This window comes from Astyanax mexicanus, chromosome 2 (assembly GCF_023375975.1).
Source record: "Astyanax mexicanus isolate ESR-SI-001 chromosome 2, AstMex3_surface, whole genome shotgun sequence".
Taxonomy (NCBI): domain Eukaryota; kingdom Metazoa; phylum Chordata; class Actinopteri; order Characiformes; family Acestrorhamphidae; genus Astyanax; species Astyanax mexicanus.
In genome coordinates, this window is record NC_064409.1 from 14453385 (window position 1) to 14479978 (window position 26594).

Below are 26594 nucleotides of genomic sequence, written 5' to 3' on the forward strand. Positions count from 1 at the left end.
TCTTGCCTGATGTGGGGCAGAAGCACCAGAGCTGCCCACAACTGAGAGAGATCAGACAGTGGCTTCTCCTCATCAACATCTATGAGAGAGAGGATGAGCTGAGGAACAGATCTGGTCTCGGTCTGGGCCTGATCCAAACTAAAAAACAAAATTACAGAGAGACAATGAGCGGCCATCATAAACCTGGACAGTATGTGTGAACGAACATGTGAAAGCATCGGTCATCTAATAAAACCTTTAAACATGTGCCCTCACCCTGCAGACTGTCCAGTAAAGACCAGTGGGTACTTCTCAAAAGCCATGGAGCCGTCAGTGGGCGGATGAGCTTTAGCCAGGATCAGTCTGACCAGCAGCTGAAGAGCACGTAGTCTGCTCACTGTGTGCATACTGCAGAACAGCTGCTCCACAAACTGCAGCAGACTCGGCAGAAACAGCTGCAGAGACGAGGTGCATTTGCATTATTTCTATACAAAGTCAAGGTACTGAGATCAGAACAACATTATTATACTATGGAACTGTAACTATACATACGAATAAAAAGAAAACAGATGATTATATGTATATTAGGGCACAGTTTAGTGTGCTATAATTGGGACAGCAGAGATGGTAAAAAGATAGAGGTAGCTTTAGCTTTTTGCCTAGAGCATATCTGTTTGTTTCCACTTGCTGTGGTCACGTGGCCTGGACCATGTAGACCCATATTGCCATTACTAGCATCCAAATGTGGATGTGGTAATGGCAGTATATAATATCAGCATTATTACCTGAGGTCACTGATGTGTTTTGCTAATTTGCTGATGTCACTAGGGCTTTCTCTAGTGAGTGTATATATAGTTGAAGGCTGTAAATATAACAAGTAAGAACTGTTAGTATGTCATAGTTTGGTTTCCACAGGCTGGATTATCTGATGCAGTAGGAATTTGTCTGATTTGTCAGTTCCATTTAATAAACTTTTAGTATTCAACTATTCCCAAAAAAATGACACTCTAAGGCCCTTAATTTGAATGTTTTTTGATAGCAGTTTTTGTCAAATTGTCTATTTTAACACTATGTCTTTTGTAAAAATATAATTTTTTTACCATCTTGCGCACTGTACCTTAAACTTTTCCTCCTCTCATGACAGCTATAAAAGTTTACATTTCACAGACAGACAAACCTGTTCAAACTGCTTCATATCAAACATCTCCTCAGAAAAATCCAAAATGAGATCCTGATCCATTCCGCTGATGAAGACCTGCAACAGCAAATTTTAAATAAATAAATAAATGTTGGGAAAACAAAACAAAATCAGAGTCATCAGCAAGCCTCTAGGCTAGATTTTGCACTGGATGCACTGCAGTTTTACAGGTTCACTTTTATTCTATTTATTTTTTTTAATCGGTCCACATTATTGACTTCTGGTCAACATAAAGATTTGTATTTGAATAATTCTTAAAGAACTCACTGTTGTGTTAGTGCTAGGGGTGGGCGATATGGCCCTAAAACAATATCACAATATTTTATGTTATTTTTGGGATAACGATACTCTTGGCGATATGACAAAACGCTTAAAAAAACATTGAAAAAATACACTATACACTGCAAGAAAAATATATACATATATTTACACACAATATAATACTGCACACCCTTAAGTGAGAGATTAAAAAATACAAGAATTTTGTAACAGAAGTCATCCAGTGATCCAGAATGTCATGATACTAATAATAATGCAATATCTTCATGTATCCAGGATTAAAGTAAAATAAATGATACTGTAAAGATATAATCTCTCTCTAGTAGATATATAATGGGAAATGGGATGGGTGATATGGCACAATATTTTAGAGTATAATACCGTTCACGATACGATAGGGCACACCCCTAGTTAGTGCTTAAAAAGCGTCAGTGAGCGGTCAATCTAATGCTAGCTAGATAAACAGACTGTTGGTGTTAATGGAAAAGGCTAACAGCTAAATAATGTTAACTGTATTCTTAATTAACTCTGTGGATAAACTGATGATACTTTGCTAGTTAGATAGAGTAAGTGCTGCTGTTTAATCTGATATATGTATTTTTTTTGTAGGTTACTTTTTCCGCTCATAATGTGAGAACATCAGCATGTAGTTACCCTGGTTAATTCTGAGTGATACTGAAAAATCTATTTCTTTCTCTGATTGGTTTAGACCAACATATGGGCCGATATTATTTGTTGTTAAACCACAAGAAGACTTTCAGAGTCGCAGGCGCTTTTTCCCCCAGGTCAAATGGCTTGGAGCACTGGTGCAACTTGAAATTTTTTTTGTTGCACCGTAGAGAAAATATATTGCACTCTAGAGCCCTGATCAGACTATTTTCACACATAAGACACGCCATGTTTGCTACACACACCTTTTTCACCAGCTCTTGAGCCAGACTGGCTGGAACAGACACATTCTCTCCCAGTAGAAATAAGGAGACCACTTGTAGCAGCAGCTGGCAGCAGGAGTAGGACATGCCTTTTGTCTGTACCAGTAACTCCAGCGTCTGTAAGACCAAAACAGAAAATAATAAAATGCTTTTATTATTGGGGCAATACAGATGACAGAGTCAGGTAGCAAACACGGGGAAAAGAAATATACATTGGGACAATTTTATGACCAAAAAACACAGAAGTAAATTGGAAGGCCACAACAAATTGCTCTATAATTATTTTTTGTATTAATCCTGATTCACACTAAAACACAAACATCTAAGAGTGTCAATCACTAATGTGCAAGTCTTGCTCTGGCCTTGATGACTGCATTCATATATAGAAAAATAAGGGTGCTACAAATGGTTCTTCAAGCAATGCTACAGAAGTATTGCTTTTGGTTCCATAAAGAACCAAAACAAGTGTGTAGTAGATATAGTTATGCGCAAAGAACCTCTAAATTGGCAAATAATCTTTATATCAAGTTAGTACTGGGCGATTATGGCCTAAAAAAATAAGATTTTCAATTATAATCGATTATTCCCCCCCTACTAAAAATCAAACTACAGATGACATGGCTCAAAACTAGGTTTACCTGTAAAAAAAAAAAAAAATGGTGTTTGGTGTTCAGACGCTTTGGGCTGAGTTGACTCACTGAGTGAATTGTTCAAAAGTACATGCGCTCATATCACACGCTGACCTCGTATCTACACAGCCGTGGAGAAACTCGCACACTAACAAACACTGGATTATACTTCAGAACGCGGATTTTTTGACTGTATAAAAAAAATAATGCACTAAACGAAACACAGCCACAGAAGAAACTTTGAAGGAGAGATTATTTTTATTATTGTTTTTTTTAACTATTTGTCGGAAATCCTCAACAGAGACCGATGACGCCTCAGTTTTCAGAAACTGTAGGCTTTATTCCACCCTGGAACAGTGCTGGAACTTTTTTCGGTACAAGCTCAGTCCTCGGCGGGATGTTTAAAAAAAAAGCATTAGTCTGTGGGAGGCACTGATAACCAAAGTAAGATGGATAAACACTTCAGAAATGAGTAGCGTTTTCGGACGTTTTAGATAAAGCAGATAAAATGTCTGTGTGTAAAATCGCGAATATTCCATTTTGAAAATCGCATTAAAAATGTAATTCAAATTAAACAAATAAAACGTGAAAAACGTCCAGCACATCAAGTGAAGGTTCTTTAAACCAAAGCATCTGCTAAAGATACCTGCTCATGCATTGCTTTATCTGTTTATCCAGATTTTGTTGGAGTAACTGTTTATAATGTCCAGGGATGGCATTCTATTATATAAGTGAGGTCAGGATTTGGATGATTACCAACACCACCTCATCTCTATACCCCTCCAACACCCCACAGCCATTAGACATGGTGCCAACAGATTCACGTGTATCTGCTCCAGAGACTCCTATTCCATTCTATAAGTAATACATCTCTACAGGGGCTAAACAAGCTGTGAGTGTGCATTTGCACATCAGTGTCAGCAATGTGTGCAACTTGAAGTAGCATATATGTGAGCATACCTCGCAGACAGACTCTGGCTTGGTGATCCTGGCTCCTTTTCGGTGATCTATTAATGTGTGGTAAATAAACAAGATCCTCTCCAAGTGTTCACTGGCCTGGCTTTGGTCACCTGCCTCTAGCTTTGGCAGCACATCCTTCATGCAGCTCTAATGAAAAAATAAAAAAAAGACATAAAAAAGACACCATCAACATGTGTGTTTATTTCTATTAATCCATTGTTGTGTATCCTATCCTATTTTGCTATGCACAGAGTAACACTCTCATCTACCTGTAAAGAATCCCAAAGGACCAAGAAGTTCTCTTTTTCAACATAGTTGGCTGAAGATTCAGCCATTTGATCTAGAGCTTCTTTAACAGCATCCCAGGGAAGATCAGCATCTCCATCCTCAGCTGGACCAAGCTTCCACAGAACCACTGGCAAAGCCTGAGGCAAAGAGTCACATGATCAAACCTCAAAACACAAATATATGTAAAGATTTAATTAGAACAAAATTGTGGTAAGTAAGATAGTTAGTATTACTAACAAGATATAATGGTAGATTACAATAACTGACTGTATCCACAATATATTGTTTGTTATTATTTTTATTATTTCAATAAATTATATTAGTCATTTTAAAATGGATAATGTTAATATAATGATATAATAATAATAATATTACATATAGTTAAACAATAATTAACTATTCTTAATTATTCTTAAAAATTAATTGCGAAATTCTAAATTAGTTAACATTAATAAACATAAATTGCCGTTTCTATCCATTAAAGACAATAGGGATGCTGAGGTCAGCAAAAATGATTACAAAAAACTGTAATTATCATGACAGGTAACAACTGCAAAACTAATATGTAAGTAATGTTAATACCAGCATGAACTAGTTCAGCAGCTTTTATTAGGATCTCAATCAGCTTCTATCGATCTATAGCTGCTATTCTTCCAGGGTCAGACAGAATGCAACAGTGGGATCAATGAAACAAACGTTTGCTCATTATTAATAAAATAAAAGATAAAATTAAATAAAAAGTAACAAATATGAAAAGTGAACAATTACAAATTAGAACACAACTAGAAACATAAAACACTGTAAAACAGCAGAAAAGACAATCTGAAAACAAAAACACCTTGCAGAAAAGGTCTCTGTGACAAACCCACTTTGACTACACCACTATCCCAAATGTAAATTGATTTGTGAATTCATTTCTTGGTCAATTAATTTTAAAGACTTAACCTACATCCAAGAAATGCATAGACTCACAGTATTGGCACAAGAGTGGAACATTTTGCGAACTCCTTTGCACATCTCGAAAATGAGCCTTCCCACTCCCTTCGCCTTCTGAGGATGCTGCTCCAGGTCTTTGAACATTAGTGTGAACAAAGCATCAAAATCTGGAACCTAAACAGCAAGATAGGAACATATAATTTACAGACAAACGTCAGAAACACCACAGAGGACCAGCCACAATATTCCCACTGTTCTTACTCTAAGCAGAGCCAGACATCTGGAACCTTTCTTTACCTTTCTCATCAAAAAGGAGAAACTCTCAGCAGCAAAGTTGCGGATGTGTTCTTTCTTGTGGGCCAGGAGTTTACTATAAAGACTGAAGACAAACATGAATGTTAAAGAAATGTTAAAGGAAGAGCAACTGAGACACCAATGTATTAATCACAAAGACCACAGTTACACCTGATCGATACTGAGTCTTGAATATCAGGAATATTCAGGAATAGGGGTGGGCGATATGCTTCTAAAATAATATCATTATATTTCATGGTATTATTGTGATAATGATACTCTTGGCGATATAATAATAAAAAAATACAATACTGAAACAAATCAAAACTTACATTTCATTATTGTATACAATATGATATGGCACACCTCTAGCTGAAATATTTAAAAAAAAAATACAAGAATTTTAGCAGATTTGTAACAGAAGTCAATGATTCAGAATGTCATGATACTAATAATAATAATGCACTCCAAATATCTTCATATATCCAATTTTAAAGTAAAGTAAATGATACTGGACAGATATAATCTGTCTCTAGTAGATATATAATAAGAAATCAGAAAAGTGTGAATTTGTACTTTGTCTAAAACAGCAAAAAAGTAGTACCCTGATGTGATAATAGGGGTGAGTGTTATAGCACGATATTTCAGGGTATAATATGTAACATGAAATTTCTATTAATAAATGTATAAAAAGTGTGTTTTCACACCTGAAAGTCTGCACCAAGGTTTGTGACTTTGCTGCATTGTGTATATTTGGTCCGGTTAGTTTTTGTTTCACACTGCAGTTTAGTGATCGGACTGAACTTTACTACATCCTGTCGTCATCAGCTTTGTGGGCTGCATCTCTCTAAACTTCATACTAATTTGTTTGTTGGTTTGGTTCTCAGGCTCTTTCACACTTGCTACTTTGGTTTGGACCCAAACTGAAAAGTCTGAAAGTTTGGACCAAACAAGGTAGGTGTGAAAACCTCCTAGAACAAGTTTGAGCCACAATATAGCAGTTTAAACACTTCTATGCTGAGATTTAAAAAATGGACTGCTTAAGTTTTTGCCTTTCCCTTAATGTTTAAGGTATCCTGGCTTCTTTAAATACTAATAATTAAACCATTCACCTAGGTACAGTGTCAGATTCAATATTAGAAATCGGTTTCCTTCTCATCTGTCTCTTACCCATATATCCTCTCCATATCTTTGACCATCAGTCTCCACAGGTACTTGTACAGGTAGGACAGACAGGTAAAGGACCATTCCAGCACCTCTGTGCTCTGTGTCTCCAGGATGGAGGTGATAATGATGAAGAAGTCAGGAAAGTGGGGGTAAAAGTCTGTCTGGAGGTCCCGGGCAAGCCGCACCACAAGACTATGGAGGTAAAAAGAGGTATTAATGCATTATTGTTCTTGTAATGGGGACAGTTGGCACAGAACTGCCAAACCTTTCATCTGAAACATAGCAACTTTATTGACAAACTCAGCCCAGACTTTACTGTGTGTATGATATATATATATATATATATATATATATATATATATATATATATATATATATATTTCTGTTTCAACTCATTTCTAGGCATAAGTAATAAAATATTTAGTTTAGAGGTGTAACAGTTCCACATGTTGCTTACACAGCCCTTTAGTTGTAAGCTATTAGCAAGTAACGTTTGGATCTGCATGGCATTGTGGGATTTGCACAATACCACAAAGCTAAAAGCAGATTTGTCATTTCACATTTTTACATGCTAAAATGTTGATGATCATGACAATGATAATAATGATTGTAAGAAGGGCTTAAATCATAGCATCAGCCCACAATTTCCAAATCTAATTCTAGTAAAATGAATGCTTTTAATTTGAAATAAGGAAATAAAAGGGACACTTACTCTAGAAGAGGCTCGAAAGCCAAGCTGTTCTTCACTGCCAAATGAGTCTTCAGACTCTCCACTATCGCATTTTGGTGAAAGACCAACATGTTGAAGGACTGGCTCTTGTTCATCACCTCCCTCCGAAACATTACTGTGGAGCAAATACATATGTGCACAATGAGCTCAACAAGCAACTGTAGAAAACATGTAAAATACTTTAAAAATAAAAATCGAAACAGAAAAACACCACTTACAGAAGTGTTGTGTTAAATTTAGGTCCTTCCATTTTGTTAAGCCTTCGAAAAAGTAAGTGTCTACTTCCTGTTAGGAGAACATAAACATGAACTGCATCTGGGTTTACAATAAGGTTGGATTCACCCCACAGAAAATAACAATTTTCTGTTTAAGTAAGAGTCACTGTATGCTGGTCATTGTAATTACATGGATGGATGGATGGAAGGGTGTAAAGATTGACAGACAGACACAGCAGAAAGAATAATTAATGGATGGATGGATGGATGGATGGATGGATGGATGTAAAAATAGATAAATAGACAGACGGACGGAAAAACAGACACACAAACAGATAAGACAGATCAATAGATGAATAGATGGGTGGGTGGGTGGATGGATGGATAAATTGTTTGATGGATAAAGGGATGAAAGGACAAATGGAGAGACAGCTCGATCGACAGAAGCATGGCTGTATGGATGAATAGAAAGATGAAGGATGGATGTAAACATATAATAGTAAATAGTCACAAAGAAAGTCAGACAGATGGATCAACAGAAGGATAGATGCATGGATGGATAAATGGATTAACAGATACATAGATAATTACATAAATAGATGCATAGATAGATAGATGGATGTAAAAATAGACAAACAGACATACACACAGACAGACCGAATAAAAGATAAATGATGAGTGGATGGATAGCTAAAGGGTTTGATGGATAAATAAATGGACAGATACATAAATACATACATAAATACATGCATAGATAGATAGATGGATGGATGAGTGTAACATAAAATAGACAAATAGACACACAGACAGACAGACAAAAAGAATAGAATAGTTAGATGGATGGATGGGTGTATGAAGAAATGGATGAATGAACAGATAGATAAATGGTTTGATGGATGGATGGACAAATAGACAGATCGATCGACAGAAGGATAATTGCATGGATGAATAAATGAATGTACAGACAGACAGACCGACCGACCGACCCATCGACCCCAATTATTAATTCCAAAGGAGTTTGCAGATGCAAATGCTGTATGTATCAGCATATTTACACCGGCATGTACACAACATAAAACTCACCTCTGCATAACTTCCCGTCCGATCAATGCGATGGATGACGTCTATGTTAACATTTGCGAGCCTCTCAGAAAAAGAACGAAACTGCAAAAATCGTGAGATAAGAAAAAATAATGATTTAAACACGTTAAAAACCACATCGTCTGCTAGTAAAACTGTATAACTAATGCATTAGCACATTTACATATATACATCAGATCAGTGAATTAATCCTTAAAGTCGCCTGATAACGAGTGACCTGGTTATTATAACTATAATATAATAAAATAAAATAGCCGCATAACCCTCTGTAACCACTGTCCACATATTTAGCCACATGTGAGCTCAGCCATTCTTACACACGCAGCTGTTTTTCACTCATAAACTCACCCGGAAAGTGTTCTCCGATTTGTGAGACAGAGGTTTTACTTTCAGCCTCATTTTGAGCTCTGTAGAGTAAATCCAAACAGGAGAACAGAAACTACAGAACTTCACAGATTAACTCTGTTTTACTCTGTCTGGATGGGAATTGTTGATACACATGCCGCTTCAGGGGGCCACCATTTTGAATGAAGCACTGAAATCTGGGGGTATATGTTTTTCAAAATAAGAGTTCCTGTATTTATTATTACTGATCTCTAACTTTAAATACATTTTGTTATATGATTTCAGTCTATACTAAGTACTAATTTTAAATGTATTTCCAAATAAAAAGCCGTTAGGAAGCAGTATATATTTATACAGTCAAGACGGTCGTTCTCTTGTTTGACGTGGTAAATGTAAATTCGGGCGTTTGTGATTTCAAAATAAAAGTCGGTACTTTGTACAGATTGTTTGTTACAGTTTGCACATTTTCTGTAACCTACATGTTTCTAAATGACAGAAGTAGAAAAACAAGACATAAAAGTATTCTCGTTTTAATATATTTTTCGTTATTTACAAATCAATTTCCTGGATTTAATAAATCGTTTAGTGCACTTATAAATTATGTATAATGTATTAAGTTGAGGTAAATCATTGTTAAATTAAAATAAACAAACTAATACATTAAAGGAATGATTTAAAACCATTGTCTCTAATATCCTGTTTCTACCTTGATACCTAAAGGGCTCTGTAGTATACAATATTGTGCACTTAAAATTTTAAGATTAATAGCAAAAAAAAACTGAAACTGTTACTGAAACCTGTTTAGAAGTTAGAAAGTTGGGAATTTTTATTTTGAATAAATTCTTACTGTTGTATTAATAAAGGATTAGCTCATTTTATCTCATCTTTTTTATCTCATTTTACTAAGTGCAATTGGGACACACTTTCAGTCAATTAATTGGCTATGCTAAATTTCCCCTTTTGTGTGATTGAATGGTCCAGTCTACATTACTACACATTATATTTACATTTTCTTGAACACATTGAATGTATAATTGCATTGAGCATGTGAAAGAGAACCTTTAATACAGTCAGTTAAGTTTTTGAGTATATTGTTTTGTTCATTTTGTTCATTTAAGAAATACTTTCAAAATTTAGAAAGCATTTATATCCAACAAACCAAGCAGACCGCTCTGTTTTTGGAATAAATAGTTTTAAATGGGGTGGTCATGCCAGCACACTGATACCATTGATTAAAATATTTTTCCCCTTCCAACTTTAGACATCCTATTGCTTTTAATGTAAAAGAAAATCTTAAAGAAACAGTCTGAAAAATGGGTAATTACACACAGCATGTGGAAGTATGCTTTTTCTGCTGACTAATCCTATGTTTTTCTCTATATTCAAATTTTGTCAAAATTATTAGAGCAATTTCATCCAACAAACTATACCAGACCACTCTGTTTTAAGAATGAATATATTAGACGCAGCGTGGTTGGTTGTGCCAGCACACTGAGACCATTTATTAGAATATCTTGCCGCCGACCAACAAAGGAACACAACACCTTTTAATGAAAAATAAAAACATATGTTAGGCACTGCTTATTTAAGAACTGCAGCTTTAATTTTTACCTGTTCTTTAATCTGGGAAGTCTATGTATCAAGCTGATACACTAAGTGGAAACCTGGGCAATTACTTTTGGAGTAAAAGCATGAGATATGCCTGGAATTTCAAGTACTGGGTTGAAACTCTTTGCCACACAGGCCAGAAAACAATTTGAGCTCTTGAGCTTGTGAAGAGGTGTGTTACCTGCTGGGGGCATGTTTCTGACTCTCAGTAAAACAAAGAAGTCTCAGAGGTCTCCACTGGCTGCTACTTTACCTGACTAGAGTTTCGGTCCATCCTTATTTTTTCTCAATTTTAGTTTGTAAAACATTTTGAGGAAACAACCTAGAGACAACAATGAAGAACCTGGAGAGCCCAACACCTCCAGCATCCTTTACTCTATGGGACTATGTGGTTTTTACTCTGATGCTGGTCATCTCAGCAGCTGTTGGGTTGTACTATGGCTTTGCCAAAGGAGGACAACACAGCTCCAGGGATTTTCTAGTTGGTGGTCGCAGTATGACAGCAGTGCCCGTGGCTCTGAGCCTGACTGCCAGTTTCATGTCAGCCATCACGGTGCTGGCCACCCCAGTAGAAGTGTACTGTTACGGGCTCAGCTTCATCCTCACCTGCCTTTCATTTATTCCCATGGTGTGGATCAGCTCAGAGATCTTTCTGCCAATCTTCTACAGACTGGGAATTACCAGTACTTATGAGGTGAGGCTCTTAGAAACTCTTAGAAATACAAGTGCTTCAAATGGTTGATTTATGCCATAGAAACATTATTTCATTTGAAAATAGAATCAGGTGTGAGGTAGAGATGGGCGATATGGCCCTGAAATAACATCACAATATTTTAGCATTTTTATGATAATTATATTGTTGGCAATTAAAAAAAAAACTAAAATATTTAATTAATTTAAAGAATATAAAACTGCCTCCTTTCTAAACAACAGTAACTTACTACGCAATAGATTTTGTTTAAAAATAATAATAATAATGTAACAAAATCAATATGGTTACATAAAAACAATGTACCAAAGAAAAACAAGCATAAACAATTAAACAAAATATAATTTATATTATTTGGTAAAGAATAATTAATGTATATAATAATTACTAACTTTACTATCTAAAGAACAGATGTATGCAGATAAGCAAAATATTTTATTGGAATACGAATAATACAGATATATCAAGTAAATTCAGTGCATCACTTTTTCTCCTTTTTAACACAATACTGGTACACTATTTGTTCAAATGTCATAGCATGTCAATGAATTCAATCAAATTAGTAGAGACAGTTGCTCCAGCAAAAGTTAGAAAAATATTTTTAATACCCTTGATTTTAGAAAAAAACAATGAAAGTGGTGTTCAAATTCTTGTCCATACAGTGTATAAATAAATGAAGTGTTATTGTCTAACCTATAAATGAACAAAAAGTACAAAAAGGAATGCATAGCTTCCTAAACTACAAACCCACAATATTTATATTTTTGTGAGCACTGTGTGCTGAAGTATATTGTTTAAATACACTATAATGAAATACAATATAGTTTTGGATTAATGCATTTACCCATGGATTGTATATGTATTATAAAATAGGTATTAAACAATACATGGACAGAAGTACTTGTACACCTGCTGGTTTATTGTTTCTTTTGAATTTAAGGATATTAAAATAAGTTTATTCTACTTTTGCTGGAGTAACTGTGTCTACTGTCCAGAACAGGCAAATTGCTGTGAGATTTGATTGCATTCAGTGACATGCCATTGCACCCTCACCACCATGTTTCACAGATGAGGTGGTATGCTTTGGATCAGGGTAGGCAAAAAACATCGGACACGACACTAGTTTATATCTTAATTTATTGCTAACTTTCTATTAAGCATTAATGAGTACCCGATATTGTTTCTTTGCAGTATCTGGAAATGCGGTTTAACAAAGCCACTCGGCTGTTTGGAACAGTGTTATTTATCATACAAACAGTAAGTATCTCTCAACTTACAACAATAATTCTTTATTTATACTTATACTAAAAAATGATATGTGGTTGCACTGAATAAATGTTTTTTTTTTTTTTTTTTTCTCATTTCTAAGTTACTTTACACTGGAATGGTTATCTACGCTCCAGCACTGGCTTTAAACCAAGGTGAGATTTCTTAATGCTACTATTTTACCTTAACTGTGTGTATTCAATGAACTTGATTTTTTTAAATCATGCTAGGTATTGCTGGTCATGCTTTTATGGTTGAGTTGTTGGAAATGCTGGTAATGCTGGTTTACTATGATGGTCACCCTGCTTGGTCTCACTGGTCATGCTGGTCAACTAGTATGGTCTTGCTTATCATGCTGATAACTTGATTAGGAAACAATAAAATAATTCTGCTGTAAAAGTAAATAGAACTAAATAAGCTAAACTTAACTAAATTAACCTTTTATAAATTAATTCAATCATTCATCTATTGAAGGTTCTACATTAGGAATAATGGAGAAAAAGAATCAGAGCATGGCAACATCTGGAATCACTAAGCGCACTTGAAAGATTACAGTTCACTTAGGGTCAAGTGAACTCATGTCCTGTTTGTTCATTTTGTAGTCACTGGCTTAGATCTCTGGGGAGCTGTGATATCGACTGGAGTGGTCTGTACCTTCTACTGCACCTTGGTAAGTACACTTAACCTCCTGAGACCTGGAGTTTTGCTAGATGTGAAGTTTAGTTTGGGATTAGTTGGACCTAACAAGTATAAAAACTAAACTTTGTACAGGAATTCGCTTTTGAAAAAACAATGTCCCAATTTTTTTAAAAATACCTTTCTTTTGATCAAAATCACCCAATTAGTCCAAAAACAAACTCTTAGCTTTCTACAGTGAGTAAATTAACTAGTATCAAACATAAAATTAGATGACAATTTTTACCTGTCCCCTGTTTCTGTCTGGACTGGCTGTAGAAACTTTTAACTGGGATTCCCACCATCTTCTTTTCAGTCAATTTGGTGTAATGTTGCCATGTGACCACTTGATAGTACAGGCAGTATCTCCATATAAGGCTAAAGGCTTAACATTTTTGAAAAGTAAATGTCAGAAGCATGGTGCAGAAAATCCAAAATGAAATGTATCCATATGTGTCATGGTAGGGGTGTGGGAGGAGATATAACGAAAAGGGTTTTACTATAATTGTGTGTGCATAAAAGAAAAAGGGGAAAATAAACAAGGGAACGCCCTTTCGGCGCAACAAAGCTAACTAAATAATGCCTCTGTTTGAAATAAAATAAAGACAGAAATAGAAACAGAAATCAAGAAAATAAAATTATTTTTTTCTCCTCAGCCTTGCAGGCTTTCCCTTATATTTTCTTTCTTGCCTTGCAAGCTTTCTTTTATTTTCTGTTCTCTTATTTTGTTTTTTTTTTTCCTTTTCTTTTTCCATTTTCAGCCTTGCAAGCTTCCTTTTATTAATTAATTTATTTATTGCTTCTTTTCAGCTTTGCAAGCTTTCTTTTAATTCTTTTCAGCCTTGCAGGCTTTCTTCTTTTATATATTTATTAATTATTTCTTTTCAGCTTTGCAAGCTTTCTTTTATTTCTTTTCTTTTCAACCTTGCAGGCTTTCTTTTATTTTTTCTTTTCAGCTCTGCTCCGTGGAGCTACAGTTTAAGGTGCTTGCACACTGAACGCGGTATGCCGCGCGGCATTCCGCTGTGCTGCCGCTCTGCTCTACGCTGGTCAGTTGCGGGTGCGTTGCGCTGCTGCTGACGCCAAGCGTCTCCTGCTGATAATAGGCGGAGTTTTCTAAAACCCATCACCTCTGTGAGCGGTGTTTTGTAGTTTTGAGTCTCTACAGCCTCTGTGGATCTGTATATCTTTCTCAGCCTCAGAACAAAGCTCTGATTCTTCTCTTCCTCCTGTTATCTCTATATGAGTGTAGGGAAGTGATGTACAGCTGAGGGGATTCACTAATCGCTATTATTAGTCTCTCGCGCACGTTTATTGTTGTTTGGACTACAGTTTCTCTCTAGTCGCGTGAGTTCACGTCATGCGTTTTCTGCCGAGGTACCGCTTGCCGCGAGGTCAAAGTTGAACCATGTTGAACTTTGCCCGCGGTAAGCGGTAGCGCGGTGGAGGCGTGGTTATGGGCGGGGAAACGCGCCGCTTTCCGCTCTGCTCCGCGGCAGCGACGCACCGCTCTACCGCTCTAGACACTATTGAATCCTATGGGGGTCAGCGTACCGCGCCGCACCTACCGCGTGCAGTGTGCAAGCACCTTTACCGGTCACAGGGCATGAAGTCTGCGACATCAGTCTGCTGGAGGCTCGCCTTTTTCAAGACGGTACCACAGCTGAGGCTGATGACGCGTTATTGGCTTCAGGTGGCCTTAATGATCCCTGTTCTTATGAACTCTCAGCCGGTTCCCTTCTTACCACCTTGGTGGGTTTATGGCGGCCTCTGGTGGCCACTGCGGGAACTGGCTGAGCCCTAAAAATAAGAGGATGCAGGGTCTCACTAACAACAACCCACCTTTTCTCCTCACCAGAAAATCTAAATTTCTCAAATTTGTCTGAAATATTAAAGTAGGTGCTGAACACACTGTTGGGAGATTAATCAGACTAAATTCTCAACAATCCTTCAGGCATCCAACATATTACCATCACCCAGCATTATATGATCCTAGTTAGTTATTGGGAATTTGACTAAATAACTACATTTGATGTTTTTAAATAGCTATTGTTTTGATGCTAATTGTAAGAAGTTGATTAGCTCAAACCTGTTTATTATTTGAAGGCTAATGCTTATAACATTTTGTGAAATGCCTACTGTAGGCCTAAATCACATATTTCTTTCAAAACTACATCAACCCCTTAATTTCATCATCTTTTCAAATTAGTATCATACTTTTTCTAACATAGCTTGTCAGTGTTGAAACATATTACCAATATAATAAGACTCCCTATGTAAGGATTTGTGTAACCTAGTATTTTTACATTGTTTACAGCAGCACTGTAAATCTGCTTCTTTGTTCTGAAAGGGTGGTCTGAAGGCTGTGGTGTGGACAGACGTGTTCCAGGTGCTCATCATGCTGACTGGGTTCTTGGCTGTCATAATTCAGTCTGTGCTGGTGCAGGGCGGAGTCTCCGTCATCTTCAGCGATGCTGCCCAGGGTGGCAGAATCAACATATTGGAGTGAGTTAAGCTATGACAGACACAACTGTCTAAGTGTTGTCCCTATCACTGTTGTTCAGAGATCAAGAGGTTTAATCCCTGATGATGGCACATTTATACATGGTAAGGAGTCCCAGGGATCTTAACTGCTTCCTCTCTCTGGCAAGGTTGGGTGGCCCTCCCTCTCCCCAATCAGTGTTAGCCAGTGGGGGTGCTTTTTCCCAGTGTAAGCATCATGTGGTAGAATATGAAAACCATAGGCTCTAAAGGAATCGTTGTTAGTGTATATATGTATATAAGTATATATATATATATATATATATATATATATATATATATATATATATATATATATATATATATATATATATATATATATATAAAATGCAAATGACAGGTTATAAGATAAAATAACTGTATCCATTTACCAAAATGAATATGCACATGTGCAAGTACACATATATAGATGCATATCCATCCATATGTGTGCATGAGTAAATGTTCCTGTTGTGTGACAGCATCCTATCCCTAAAGGGGAAAACTAACTAATGGGACAAAGTATCTCCTCAATCTTAGGTCTTTTTCTTCTGCTTTTCAGCTTTGATCCTAACCCTCTGAGGAGGCACACTTTCTGGACTATCCTAATCGGTGGTACATTTGTCTGGACCAGTACGTATGGTATTAACCAAGCTCAGGTGCAACGATATGTGTCTTGCAAGTCCCTGTTCCATGCCAAAATGTAAGCAATACTCAATACCCAGCAGTCTTCACATACCACTAGAACAAAAAAAATACACCATAAATTAACATTATGTCTCTTCATCTCTCTTTCTAGGTCTCTGTATGTGAACTTGGTGTCTCTCTGGGCTATTAATCTTTGTTCAGTTTTTTGTGGATTGTGTTTGTACTCTGTTTATAAGAATTGTGATCCATGGACAGCTAATAAGGTGTCTGCTCAAGACCAGGTATGATTTCCAGTGCTTTGTTACAAAACACTTATTATTAATATCCAGCAATATCATGTAGGACTGTAATGGACAAGGTCAGTAATATATTACAGATTGTATAGGGAAAGACAACATACACCCTAACACTATTGCTTTAAATGGTTCTTTGAACAGTGCCATAAAACAACCACTTTTGGTTCCAAAAAGAACCATGTTTAAGATTGAGGTTCCAAACATAGTTCTTGAATGATCACAAAGCAGTTCTTCTATGGCAGGGATGTCCAAACTATGGGCCTTTTTTTTTTGGAGCAGCCCGCGAGGTATTTTAGAAATAAAATGAAAGTTGGCCCACTGTTAAGCAGATTTTTATAATGTGAGATTCAAAGTTTGAACGCTAGGTGTCAGAAACAGGCCAAAGAGTCGAAGAGGGTGCGCATTTCTAGCGCAGAAAAACGGGGCAAATAGTCTAAAAGCGGAGAGGGTGCGCATTTCTAGAGCAGAAAAACGGGGCAAAATAGTATGAAAGAGCAGAGGGTGCGCATTTCTAGCGCAGAAAAACGGGCCAAAGGGTCTAAAAGCGGAGGGGGTGCGCTTTTCTAGCGCAGAAAAACGGACCAAAGAGTCTAAAAGCGGAGGGGGTGCGCTTTTCTAGCGCAGAAAAACGGACCAAAGAGTCTAAAAGCGGAGGGGGTGCGCTTTTCTAGCGCAGAAAAACGGGCCAAAGAGTTTAAAGGTTGCCGTAATTAAGGCGTTTTATATTAAGAGACAACATGAAATTAAACATCAATTTGAAAAATGTTAGTTTACACAACAGTGTCAAAGATAAAGATAGTAAGTCAAGTAAAATGGTGTGAAAATTAAATAATCAGGAAAAAAAGTATTATTTAAACTAAAGTGGTATATTTCATTATTTGTTTTATTACAGAGTGTGGCCCGTGACTTCAAATATATTTCTCCTTCTGGCCCCCAACAAAAAAAGTTTGGACACCCCTGTTCTATGGCATAACTTAAATAAGCTTGAACTGTACCATCAACTATCTAATCACTATCTACAATCTAACTTTTTTTTTATTTAAAGCTAATGCCATATCTGGTTCTGGATATCTTAAGGGATCACCCTGGACTTCCTGGCTTGTTTGTAGCAGCAGCATACAGTGGCACCCTGAGGTCAGGCTTCATAAGCTCACAACTGCACCTACCTACTGATCTAACCAGCCAGATAAGCACTGGATTAAATACCTCAATATGTTTAAATGGTGCTGTTGATGTGCATCTGATATTCTGTCTGTGTGCATCTACTGAATTATCCAGCACAGTGTCCTCCAGTGTGAACGCATTAGCCACAGTGACGGCTACTGACCTGATAAGTCCATACTTCAGCTTGTCGGAGCAGCAGCTCTCATGGGTATCGAAAGGCCTGAGTAAGTGAGAATAAAACGGTGAAGTGAGCCTGTCATTGCTATGGAGTTTATGATGTACACCAGTTATATTTCCAATCATTTATAATATTACAGACATTTTCTATGGAGCTATGTGCATTGGGATGGCTGGTGTTGCATCTCTGATGGGAGGGCTGCTACAGGTTGGTCATGTTTTAAGCGAATGCTATTGTTGCAGTGTGTTGAGTTGAAGGTACTTTTTAAAAAAAACGAAATCAACCTTTGTTTATAGGCAGCGATCAGCATTGTTGGCACGATTGGTGGACCTCTACTTGGCCTCTTCACTTTGGGAATCCTGTTCCCCTTTGTTAACTCAAAGGTCAGATGGATGAATATTGTTTTGTGTTAAAATGTACTCATTTCACAAGAATTATCACACAAAGCGTTTTATAAACAAATACAAACACGTGTTAATAGAATCTGACTTCATAGAGATCAGAGCCTGGTCCTGTGTGACTGGAAATAACTGCCTGTTATTTCCTTCAGAATCAATAAAGTATCTATCTATCTTTGCTGCATATGTCTGCATGAAATTTGATGTACCTGTTCAGCACTCATGTCACTCATGTCTATGAACTGTATTCATATGTGATCTAGGACCACATATGAAAATGACTTGACGCTTTGCTAATATTTAACTAAATACTCTAAACTGAAGGTCAAATTACGTTTTCAGAAAGATTCTATAATCACAGTTTTTCACATTTGGTTCAATAATGCACAGCATTTTTTTTTAGATTACTCTTCACATCTAGGGTAGTTGACCAGCAAGCTGATTGGCTCTTTTTGTTGAAGAGTGGGACATGCCTCTAGTAATTAACTGTTGGATAACCGAACATATACAGTGAAATTGAATTTCTAGGACTTTTACTGACATTATCCCCATCCTATTATTGTTTTTTATTTGATGAATACTGTCAGCAGTCTGTATTTTTTGGGCTGCTATACGATTCCAGTGGCACAATCACAATAAAAACTCATTAAAATACATTTCTAGTGTAGTAGAGTATACACTTAGAAAGATACAGCAGATCAACCAGAAGAGTATTATTATTGATTATATTTAATATGATCACATGCAGTATATCTGATATATTTTGCAGGGAGGACTGGCTGGTCTGGTCACTGGGCTATCTGTATCCTTCTGGGTGTGTATTGGGTCTCAGATCTATCGACCCCTACCTGAGAGTACCAGACCCCTCGCTCTGGAAACACATGGCTGCAACTTCACCATGGCTGAGAATGTCTTACAGAACTGGACCTACTCTACACAGACTGAACACATCACCTCTGCCCAGCAGCACAACACTCAGGACAGGTAGCTTTTCTACTAATGATTAGCCATGACTGAAACATCTGTCCATTCCTGTTAAATCCGTATTTTTCTCAACAGGCCTTGGCTGGCTGATAGTTGGTACTCCTTGTCCTACCTGTATTTCTGTCCTGTGGGGACTTTAGTTGCCATAGCTGTGGGGTTGATTGTAAGTTTGGTCTCAGGTAAGAATCACTTTAACATTATATATTAATGTTATATTAAACAATCAATGGACCTTATTTACCAACTATCCTAAAAATATAGATATGTAAAAGCCCTCCTTAACATAGTTGTCACAATGATTTAGACATTCATCAATATTTGGGATTTGTTCAATTTCAACTTTCCCGGCTAACTTAGGAAACTTAGACAATTGGGTAAAAATATATATAATTAAAAATTAACATAAATAATAATAAGAAAAGAAAGATTCTAAGGAATACATTGATTATTGAGGTCCAATGAGAGTATAAGTATAAAAACTCTCTGCTTATTTTTGTGCTGCATTTGCTATTCATAGGGGATAAAGCGCTAAAGCTGGAAGCAGGTCTGACAGTAATGAAGGAGGATTTAACTTGCTACAAGCTTTATAAGATACTAAAGCAAAAGGTAAATTTACTTTCATAGCCTTGAAAAAACTTTCTTTTACTATATTGGTATAATATGTCTTTCTTCTTTTTTATTTCCAGGCCATAGGAAATTCATTTAAACTTGACCTGGCTGGGGGGAAGGAGAAGAAATCTGGTGAAACTAACTTTGCCTTTCGTGATATTGAGCTTGATATCACACAAATGCAGTCTCAGAAATCTCTTACATAAGATGATTTGCTCATTTTTCTTCATTACATTTATCATCGCACATTTTCTTTTATGAATGCACCATACCATCTATGTTAGTAATAACAAAAACAACCAGACAGGATATTGTGACAAAATACACATTTATTATTCAGCGCCTCTCTGGACAAACAGAATTAACTATTAAAGCTTACTGAGCTTACTGGAGGGGAAAAGACGCAAGTTCTCCACTTAGCCACACTGTGCTATTTCTACATTAAACTTCTCAACACACACTGCTGACATTCCTCACATATAATAATCTTAATAAATGCTGAATGAATTAATGCTGGATGTAGTGTTTTTAATCACTAATTCATTTTTTATTTGATTTTAAACTGAACTCTGGTTTAGTTTCACTCAGTTTTTCACTTTTATTGATTTCCTTGTTAAAATAATATGTAATAAGCAGAGCTTTTCAGCTCTCTGGTGAGTGAGTTTAACTGAATCATTGGTGTATTTAGGAACGGGAAATAGCCTCAGATATTGATTAGAGCACACAACTGTTATTTATTTTTTAAAGAAAAATAAATCTGTGTCTTTGTTGATGTCCTTTAGTTAATAGTTATACTATGGTACTAAAATGCTAGTGTAATATAAGCTTATATTGGGTTTTCTCATTTCATGTCTGAATGTTGTCCATTTATTTCAACAAATTTACCAGAATCTATCATTTAAGATAACATAATATGTTGATATTGTTATGTATTTGTGTGTGGAAATTTAGCTTAATAAAGTTCAAATACAGCTACAGCTGGCTTAATATTATGACATAAATGCAGGACAAAGACATACTGTGTCGCAAATTAGATTTAATAAGAAATGTAAAACAAAATGGTTAAAATAATAGGTAGCAAGTTGTGACCAAAAGAAAACACAGATTAATAAATACTCATAAATAATAATAATACCCAAAAACTACCAGCCTGGACACGGAAAAAGAACAAATAAAAGAAAGGTCAGCTTCAAGCACACAGGTGAAAGCAGTGCTCCTAATGAGGTCTTCAGCCCCACCTATAACTCTAGCACCTATATAACACCTATAACAACTCTAGCTTTTTTATGTTTAGGACCCCGGCTCTCCAGCTTCTTCTTCTCTCAGGAGAACCGTCACTCCTTCTCAGACGAGAGCCAGTGCACCCAATTCAGTAACAGACGACTTTTGTGGCCGTAGAGGGCGCCATTTCTCCGTTTCTGTTCACATGCACGAGCGCTGTACGTAGACTACCTTCTGCTGCCTTCAGCATGCCTGAAATACTCTGTCATCTGTTAATTACACATTGTATGACAATTCAGAGCAGTCACATATTTTAACAGCAGCTTTTAGAATTGGTGACTTTTATGCCAAGTCCACTCTGTCCCCTACAATCATGAATGCTCTTTTTAGCTGAAATGTGAGGGATGGTGGCTAATCACCTGAAAACTTTGGCTGGATTTTAACTAATGCTTACCATACACTAGACGACTTTAAAATACTCTGAAAAGACATTTAAAGACTGACAGCCTCTCACATGTAAAGACTAGTCACGGACTCTTTAGTCACAGACTAAGATTTTGCAAAGAATAAGAATCTTGCAGAGTCACGTGTGCAAGACTGCACCTACATTCTTTCTGATATATATATATATATATATATATATATATAGATATATCATTAAATATTTATTTATTTATTTATTTTATTATTATCTTTTCCACTCTGTCGTGGTATAAATTGGAAGACACATAAAAGAAACACTCTTGTTAACTCCACAGCTCCACCAGTTTCTCCTTTTGTTCACATCAGGAGAACTGTGGTTTCCAGTCTCATTAATGGAGTGAATTTTGTCCCAAAACATTTTACATAAAAAATAAATCTGCAATCAAAATTTAAAAAATCAAAAGGAAAAATTGTATGTTGCAAATATATATTTTTAAAATATACTTGGTTACTTTATTATACTTTGCAGTTATTTTAAAATGATTTCAGTTTGGATTTTGTCAGTCATTGCTTTTTTATGTGTTTTTGTGAATTTTCTGTGAATCTTTTTGGATTGTTCTGTTAAAGACTTTTGCTTCTGGAATCTCTCCTTAGCTTCTGCTTCAGTTTTGCTGCTTCTACGTTTTGGCACACTTTTTACGGGTGGGCGGAGCTTAGAAGACAGCGTTTCCCTTTGAATCTCATTTGGTGAACTGACTTCTGGTACCTTGAACCCTCGTCTGGGACTGACCACACCCACCCCGCCAAATTCAAGCATTCTTCTAAACACGGAGAGCAAACAGGTTTTACTGCACAGCAGCAGCAGATACTTTTTCAGGTAAATTTTCATACAAACGTTATGTTTACTGTTAAATTTATTCTCTAAGCAAGTGTTTCACTCTATTAAAACGCTCACATTAGCAAGGTGTGCTAAATATTCATACGCAAAGTATGACAAGTAACCTGGTCAGTGTTAGCTAGTTACCTAGTCAGTGAACTAGTGAGTTACCTAGCCAGTGAGCTAGTGCGTTAGTTAGTTACCTAGTCAATGAGCTAGCGAGTTAGCTAGTCACCTGGTAAGTGAGTTAGTGCGTTAGTTAGTTACTTACCTAGTCAGTGAGCTAGTGCATTAGTTACTTACTTAGTTAGTGAGCCTAGTGCGTTAGTAACTATCATATTTTGCGCATTAATATTTAGCACACCTTGCTAATGTGAGCTTTTTATTTACATTTATTTAAATTAAATTTAACTGGAAAAAGTATCTGCTGCTGCTGTGCACTGGAGCCTGTTCACTCCCCGTGTTTAGAAGAACGATTGAAACCAGAGAATAAAAAAAGATGACGCCGTGTCTCCGTTCCCATTCATTCAATGAAAATGAAGCCAAAATCTTCCACCATGTTGGCGATCCTGCCACCTGATTCTGCGCAGTAGAGACCAGAGGAGGGAGAAAGTCTGTGGATAGCAACCTACTCATTTGAATAACCCCGCCCCTGAGGGCTGCCTCGCGGTAACAGGCTGCAGAGCGGGGCGGAGCTGACGGTCTGTTATTGGTCCCGCCCATAACAATAGGTCCCAGCCCTTTTACAATAACCACACCTTTTTTGAATAGGGCTGAATAACGTTTTAAAAACCGAATTCTGTGGGGATATAAAAATTTGACAATATAAGCAGAGGTTACACTAGCTGTTGCGTTTAAATAATGGAGGTAGAATTACAGCATATTAGAAAAAAACGTGATTGAATGTTGTCTGTTTTGCCATTGAAACCTATGGGGATGGGTGGAGTTACACAGCTTTCTGCAGCCGAACAGCAGGGGGCGCCCGACGTGTGGTGGCTTCACTTTTAAGAGACGATGCTCTGTCCAGCTATATACAGTCTATGGCTGTATTCGGAATGGCATACTACATACTACTCGCGTACTAAATCTGCCTAAAGCCAGTATGCAGTACACAGTATGTGACCAAACTGAGGATCTGTAGTGCACTACAGGTACCCGGATGGTGTACTACTCCGCTCCGATTTCGCAGTGTGCATGGAGAGCTATCTTCGCGGTGTACTGCATCCCAACATGCATTGCGACTGGCTTCTCCAGCTCGCTTCAGAAAAAAACAAGATGGAGGCGAGTGCGAGAGATTTTTAAATTTTATAAATAAATATATTTTTAAATTAAGGGAATTATTTTGGAAAGTATTGGCTCACCGCTGTCGAGCCCCCTCCGCTGCCGCGGCCGAGCGCTGTCCGCCGCCGGGACCCTCCGCTGCCGCGCGTTCTCCGCGGGTGGGGACCCTCCGCTGCCGCGGCCGCGCGTTCTCCGCGGGTGGGGACCCTCCGCTGCCGCGGCCGCGCGTTCTCCGCGGCGGGGACCCACCGCTGCCGCGACCGAGCGCTTTCCGCGGCCGGGACCCTCCGCTGCCGCGACCGAGCGCTTTCCGCGACCGGGACAGCGGAGGGTCTCGACAGCGGTGAGCCATTACTTTCCTTGCTGCAGTAAATTATTCCCTCAGTTTTAATAAATTATTCTGTTATTTTAATAAATGATTCCCTCAGTTTTAATAAATTATTCTGTTACTTTAATAAAAAAATTCCCTCAGTTTTAATAAATCGTTCTCTTTATTTAATAAATAATTACCTTTGTTTAATAAATCGTTCTGTTGATTTAATAAATAATTCCCTGTGTTTAAATACATATTTTTCTTTTAAATAAGGGAATTATTTGAATACAAATTAATAAAATTGTTTGATTTGTGTTGAGATTGTGTAAATATGAATGAGTGTGTAAATATGAACATTTTTTAAAATGTTTTCTTCTTGTTGGTACTTACATAAATGAAAATAGTAATCTACTAAAATAAATAGAAAAACATATTTAAATATAACTGGAACATACTTGGGTTGTGGGGGCTGCTGCTAATTGGTTGTTAGAATTGGGTTAGCTGCTAAACTCTAAAATAAAAGCAGCAATTGCTGTTCTGGACAGTATGCAGATCTCATTAGTTTTAATAATGAAAAGGTAGGACATTTTTCATGTTCTTTCTGTTTACAACTCACTCTAAGGAATTCGGAGCACTACAGAGCACTGATTGGTGTGTCAGGGACCGTGTAGGGTTCTACAATCAAAAGTGTTACAGTACCGAATACTACATACTGGGCAGTGTGTAGTATGCAGTACATACTAGTGCAGTATGCAGTACGCAGTATAGTAGTATGCCATTCCGAATACAGCCTATGATTGAAACTGGCGGGGTGGGCGTGGTTAGTCCAAAACCAGCTGACCAATGGAGATTCAAGGGGAACGCCTTCTTCTAAACTTAGCCCACTCGTGAAAACTGTGCCAAAACTCAGAAGCAAAAAACTGAAGCAGAAGCAAAAGTCTTTAACAAAATAATGCACAGAAAATTCACAAATACACACAAATAAAAGCAATGACTGGCAAAATCCAAAAAGAAAAATTTCAAATAACTGCAAATGGTGATAAAGTAACCATGTATATTTCAAAATATATATTTGTTAAATGTTTTTTTTTTGGTTTTGAAATTGCAATAGCAAATTTGCACAATTTTTCCTTTTGATTCTTAAATTTTTGATTGCAGATTTTATCTTTTACATAAAACCTTTGGCAAAAAAGTTACTCATACAATTTTCTAATAAACTAATATTTCTTTCAAACAAAGAGGCTGCATCTGTTTGGAACAGCTTCTTGAGTTTTTAACAGCATTTCTATTTATGAATTAATTAAATATATAATCTGTAATCATTCATAAAGTGTTGGCATAGATATTTAGCATATGCTGAACTGTGTCTCGCGCTATTGATTTTCAATGGGCCGCTATCAATGAACTTAAAATTCTGCGCATGCGCATTACATATCGAGCAGGCATCGATGAGCTCCGCTATGAGTCACCGATGAGCTCCGCGATGAGCCAATCGGTGAGCTCTGCGATGAGCTATCGATTACGTTAGCAATGAGCTCTGCCAATCAGTGAGCTCCGTGATGAGCTTTGGCAAATCCCCACATGGCCTGTTTGTTGACTAGAACGTTGAAAATGAATTAGAACGTTTATAAATTACTTAAAGAATAAAACCTTTTACTGCTCACTTTAGTTATTAAACGAAGTACACGGTTTACTAAACAAGAAATATTAATATTATAATATATTATTTTTATAAGTATAGCAAACTGTAGCCTGGTCCCATCAACACTTTTAAGTGCTCTGAAAAAAATCTCGGCGTTTGGGCTGAATTTTTCTTGTATGAATGATTGTTTCAAGCATGTTCTCAGACATTTTAAATAGATTTTATTAAATGTATTTATTTAATTAAAGCTTCCCTTTTTACTACAAACCCGCACAAGGCAGGTCAGAGAGTGAACACAGAAAAAATCAACTGTTAATTGTTGTGAGGGGAACTGGTTGACCCGTTCGTTTCGCAAATTCCCTTTCATCACCAGCAATAAGCAAGAAACAGGTCATATGCTTTCTTCAGTGACTTTCTGTGGAGGGAAATGTGTTGTACAGTTGATCACAATCTGTGGATTACTTGCCCGAGGAGTCAAATACTTCTGCAACTTATGAAGCTTATAAAGAACCATAACACTAAGGAGAAGCTTCAAATGAGTAAGTAAACAGAGAAAACTCTGATGTGTTTCCTTTTGTGAGGTCGACTCAGTACTATTATAAGGTTACTAATTTGTCTGAGAAATGATTTTGATGGCTAAAAAAATAATTTCTGCTAATATTTTACTAATTTTTATTATGTGAATATTATATGATATGGAGTTTTACACATTTAGCCAAACATCATATT

At 36.8% G+C, this 26594-nt stretch overlaps 2 protein-coding genes across 2 annotated transcripts in view; one reads left to right on the forward strand and one right to left on the reverse strand.

Annotated features, from left to right (window-relative positions):
* The window catches only part of utp20 (UTP20 small subunit processome component), a 45546-nt gene extending 36303 nt beyond the window's left edge, over positions 1 to 9243 (reverse strand). Inside the window, exons 1-13 of the mRNA XM_007252722.4 lie at positions 9057 to 9243; positions 8691 to 8771; positions 7611 to 7677; positions 7375 to 7507; positions 6666 to 6854; positions 5499 to 5580; positions 5238 to 5375; positions 4247 to 4402; positions 3978 to 4124; positions 2371 to 2505; positions 1157 to 1234; positions 256 to 434; positions 7 to 138 (exon numbers count right to left, since the gene is read on the reverse strand). Of these exons, the coding sequence (XP_007252784.3) occupies positions 7 to 138; positions 256 to 434; positions 1157 to 1234; positions 2371 to 2505; positions 3978 to 4124; positions 4247 to 4402; positions 5238 to 5375; positions 5499 to 5580; positions 6666 to 6854; positions 7375 to 7507; positions 7611 to 7677; positions 8691 to 8771; positions 9057 to 9107 (1568 nt within the window). The 5' untranslated portion in view covers positions 9108 to 9243. The remainder of the gene's footprint in view (positions 1 to 6; positions 139 to 255; positions 435 to 1156; positions 1235 to 2370; positions 2506 to 3977; positions 4125 to 4246; positions 4403 to 5237; positions 5376 to 5498; positions 5581 to 6665; positions 6855 to 7374; positions 7508 to 7610; positions 7678 to 8690; positions 8772 to 9056) is intronic.
* A 1293-nt stretch (positions 9244 to 10536) lies between these two features.
* slc5a8 (solute carrier family 5 member 8) lies at positions 10537 to 20619 on the forward strand. The gene is made up of 15 exons (XM_007252735.4): positions 10537 to 11355; positions 12562 to 12627; positions 12740 to 12791; positions 13239 to 13306; positions 15662 to 15816; positions 16394 to 16534; positions 16631 to 16760; positions 17821 to 17909; positions 18054 to 18163; positions 18257 to 18324; positions 18414 to 18500; positions 19285 to 19499; positions 19575 to 19678; positions 20017 to 20105; positions 20186 to 20619. The coding sequence occupies exons 1-15, from the start codon at positions 10996 to 10998 to the stop codon at positions 20312 to 20314; spliced, it is 1863 nt and encodes a 620-aa protein (XP_007252797.2). The 5' UTR covers positions 10537 to 10995; the 3' UTR covers positions 20315 to 20619.
* Positions 20620 to 26594: the final 5975 nt, after the last annotated feature.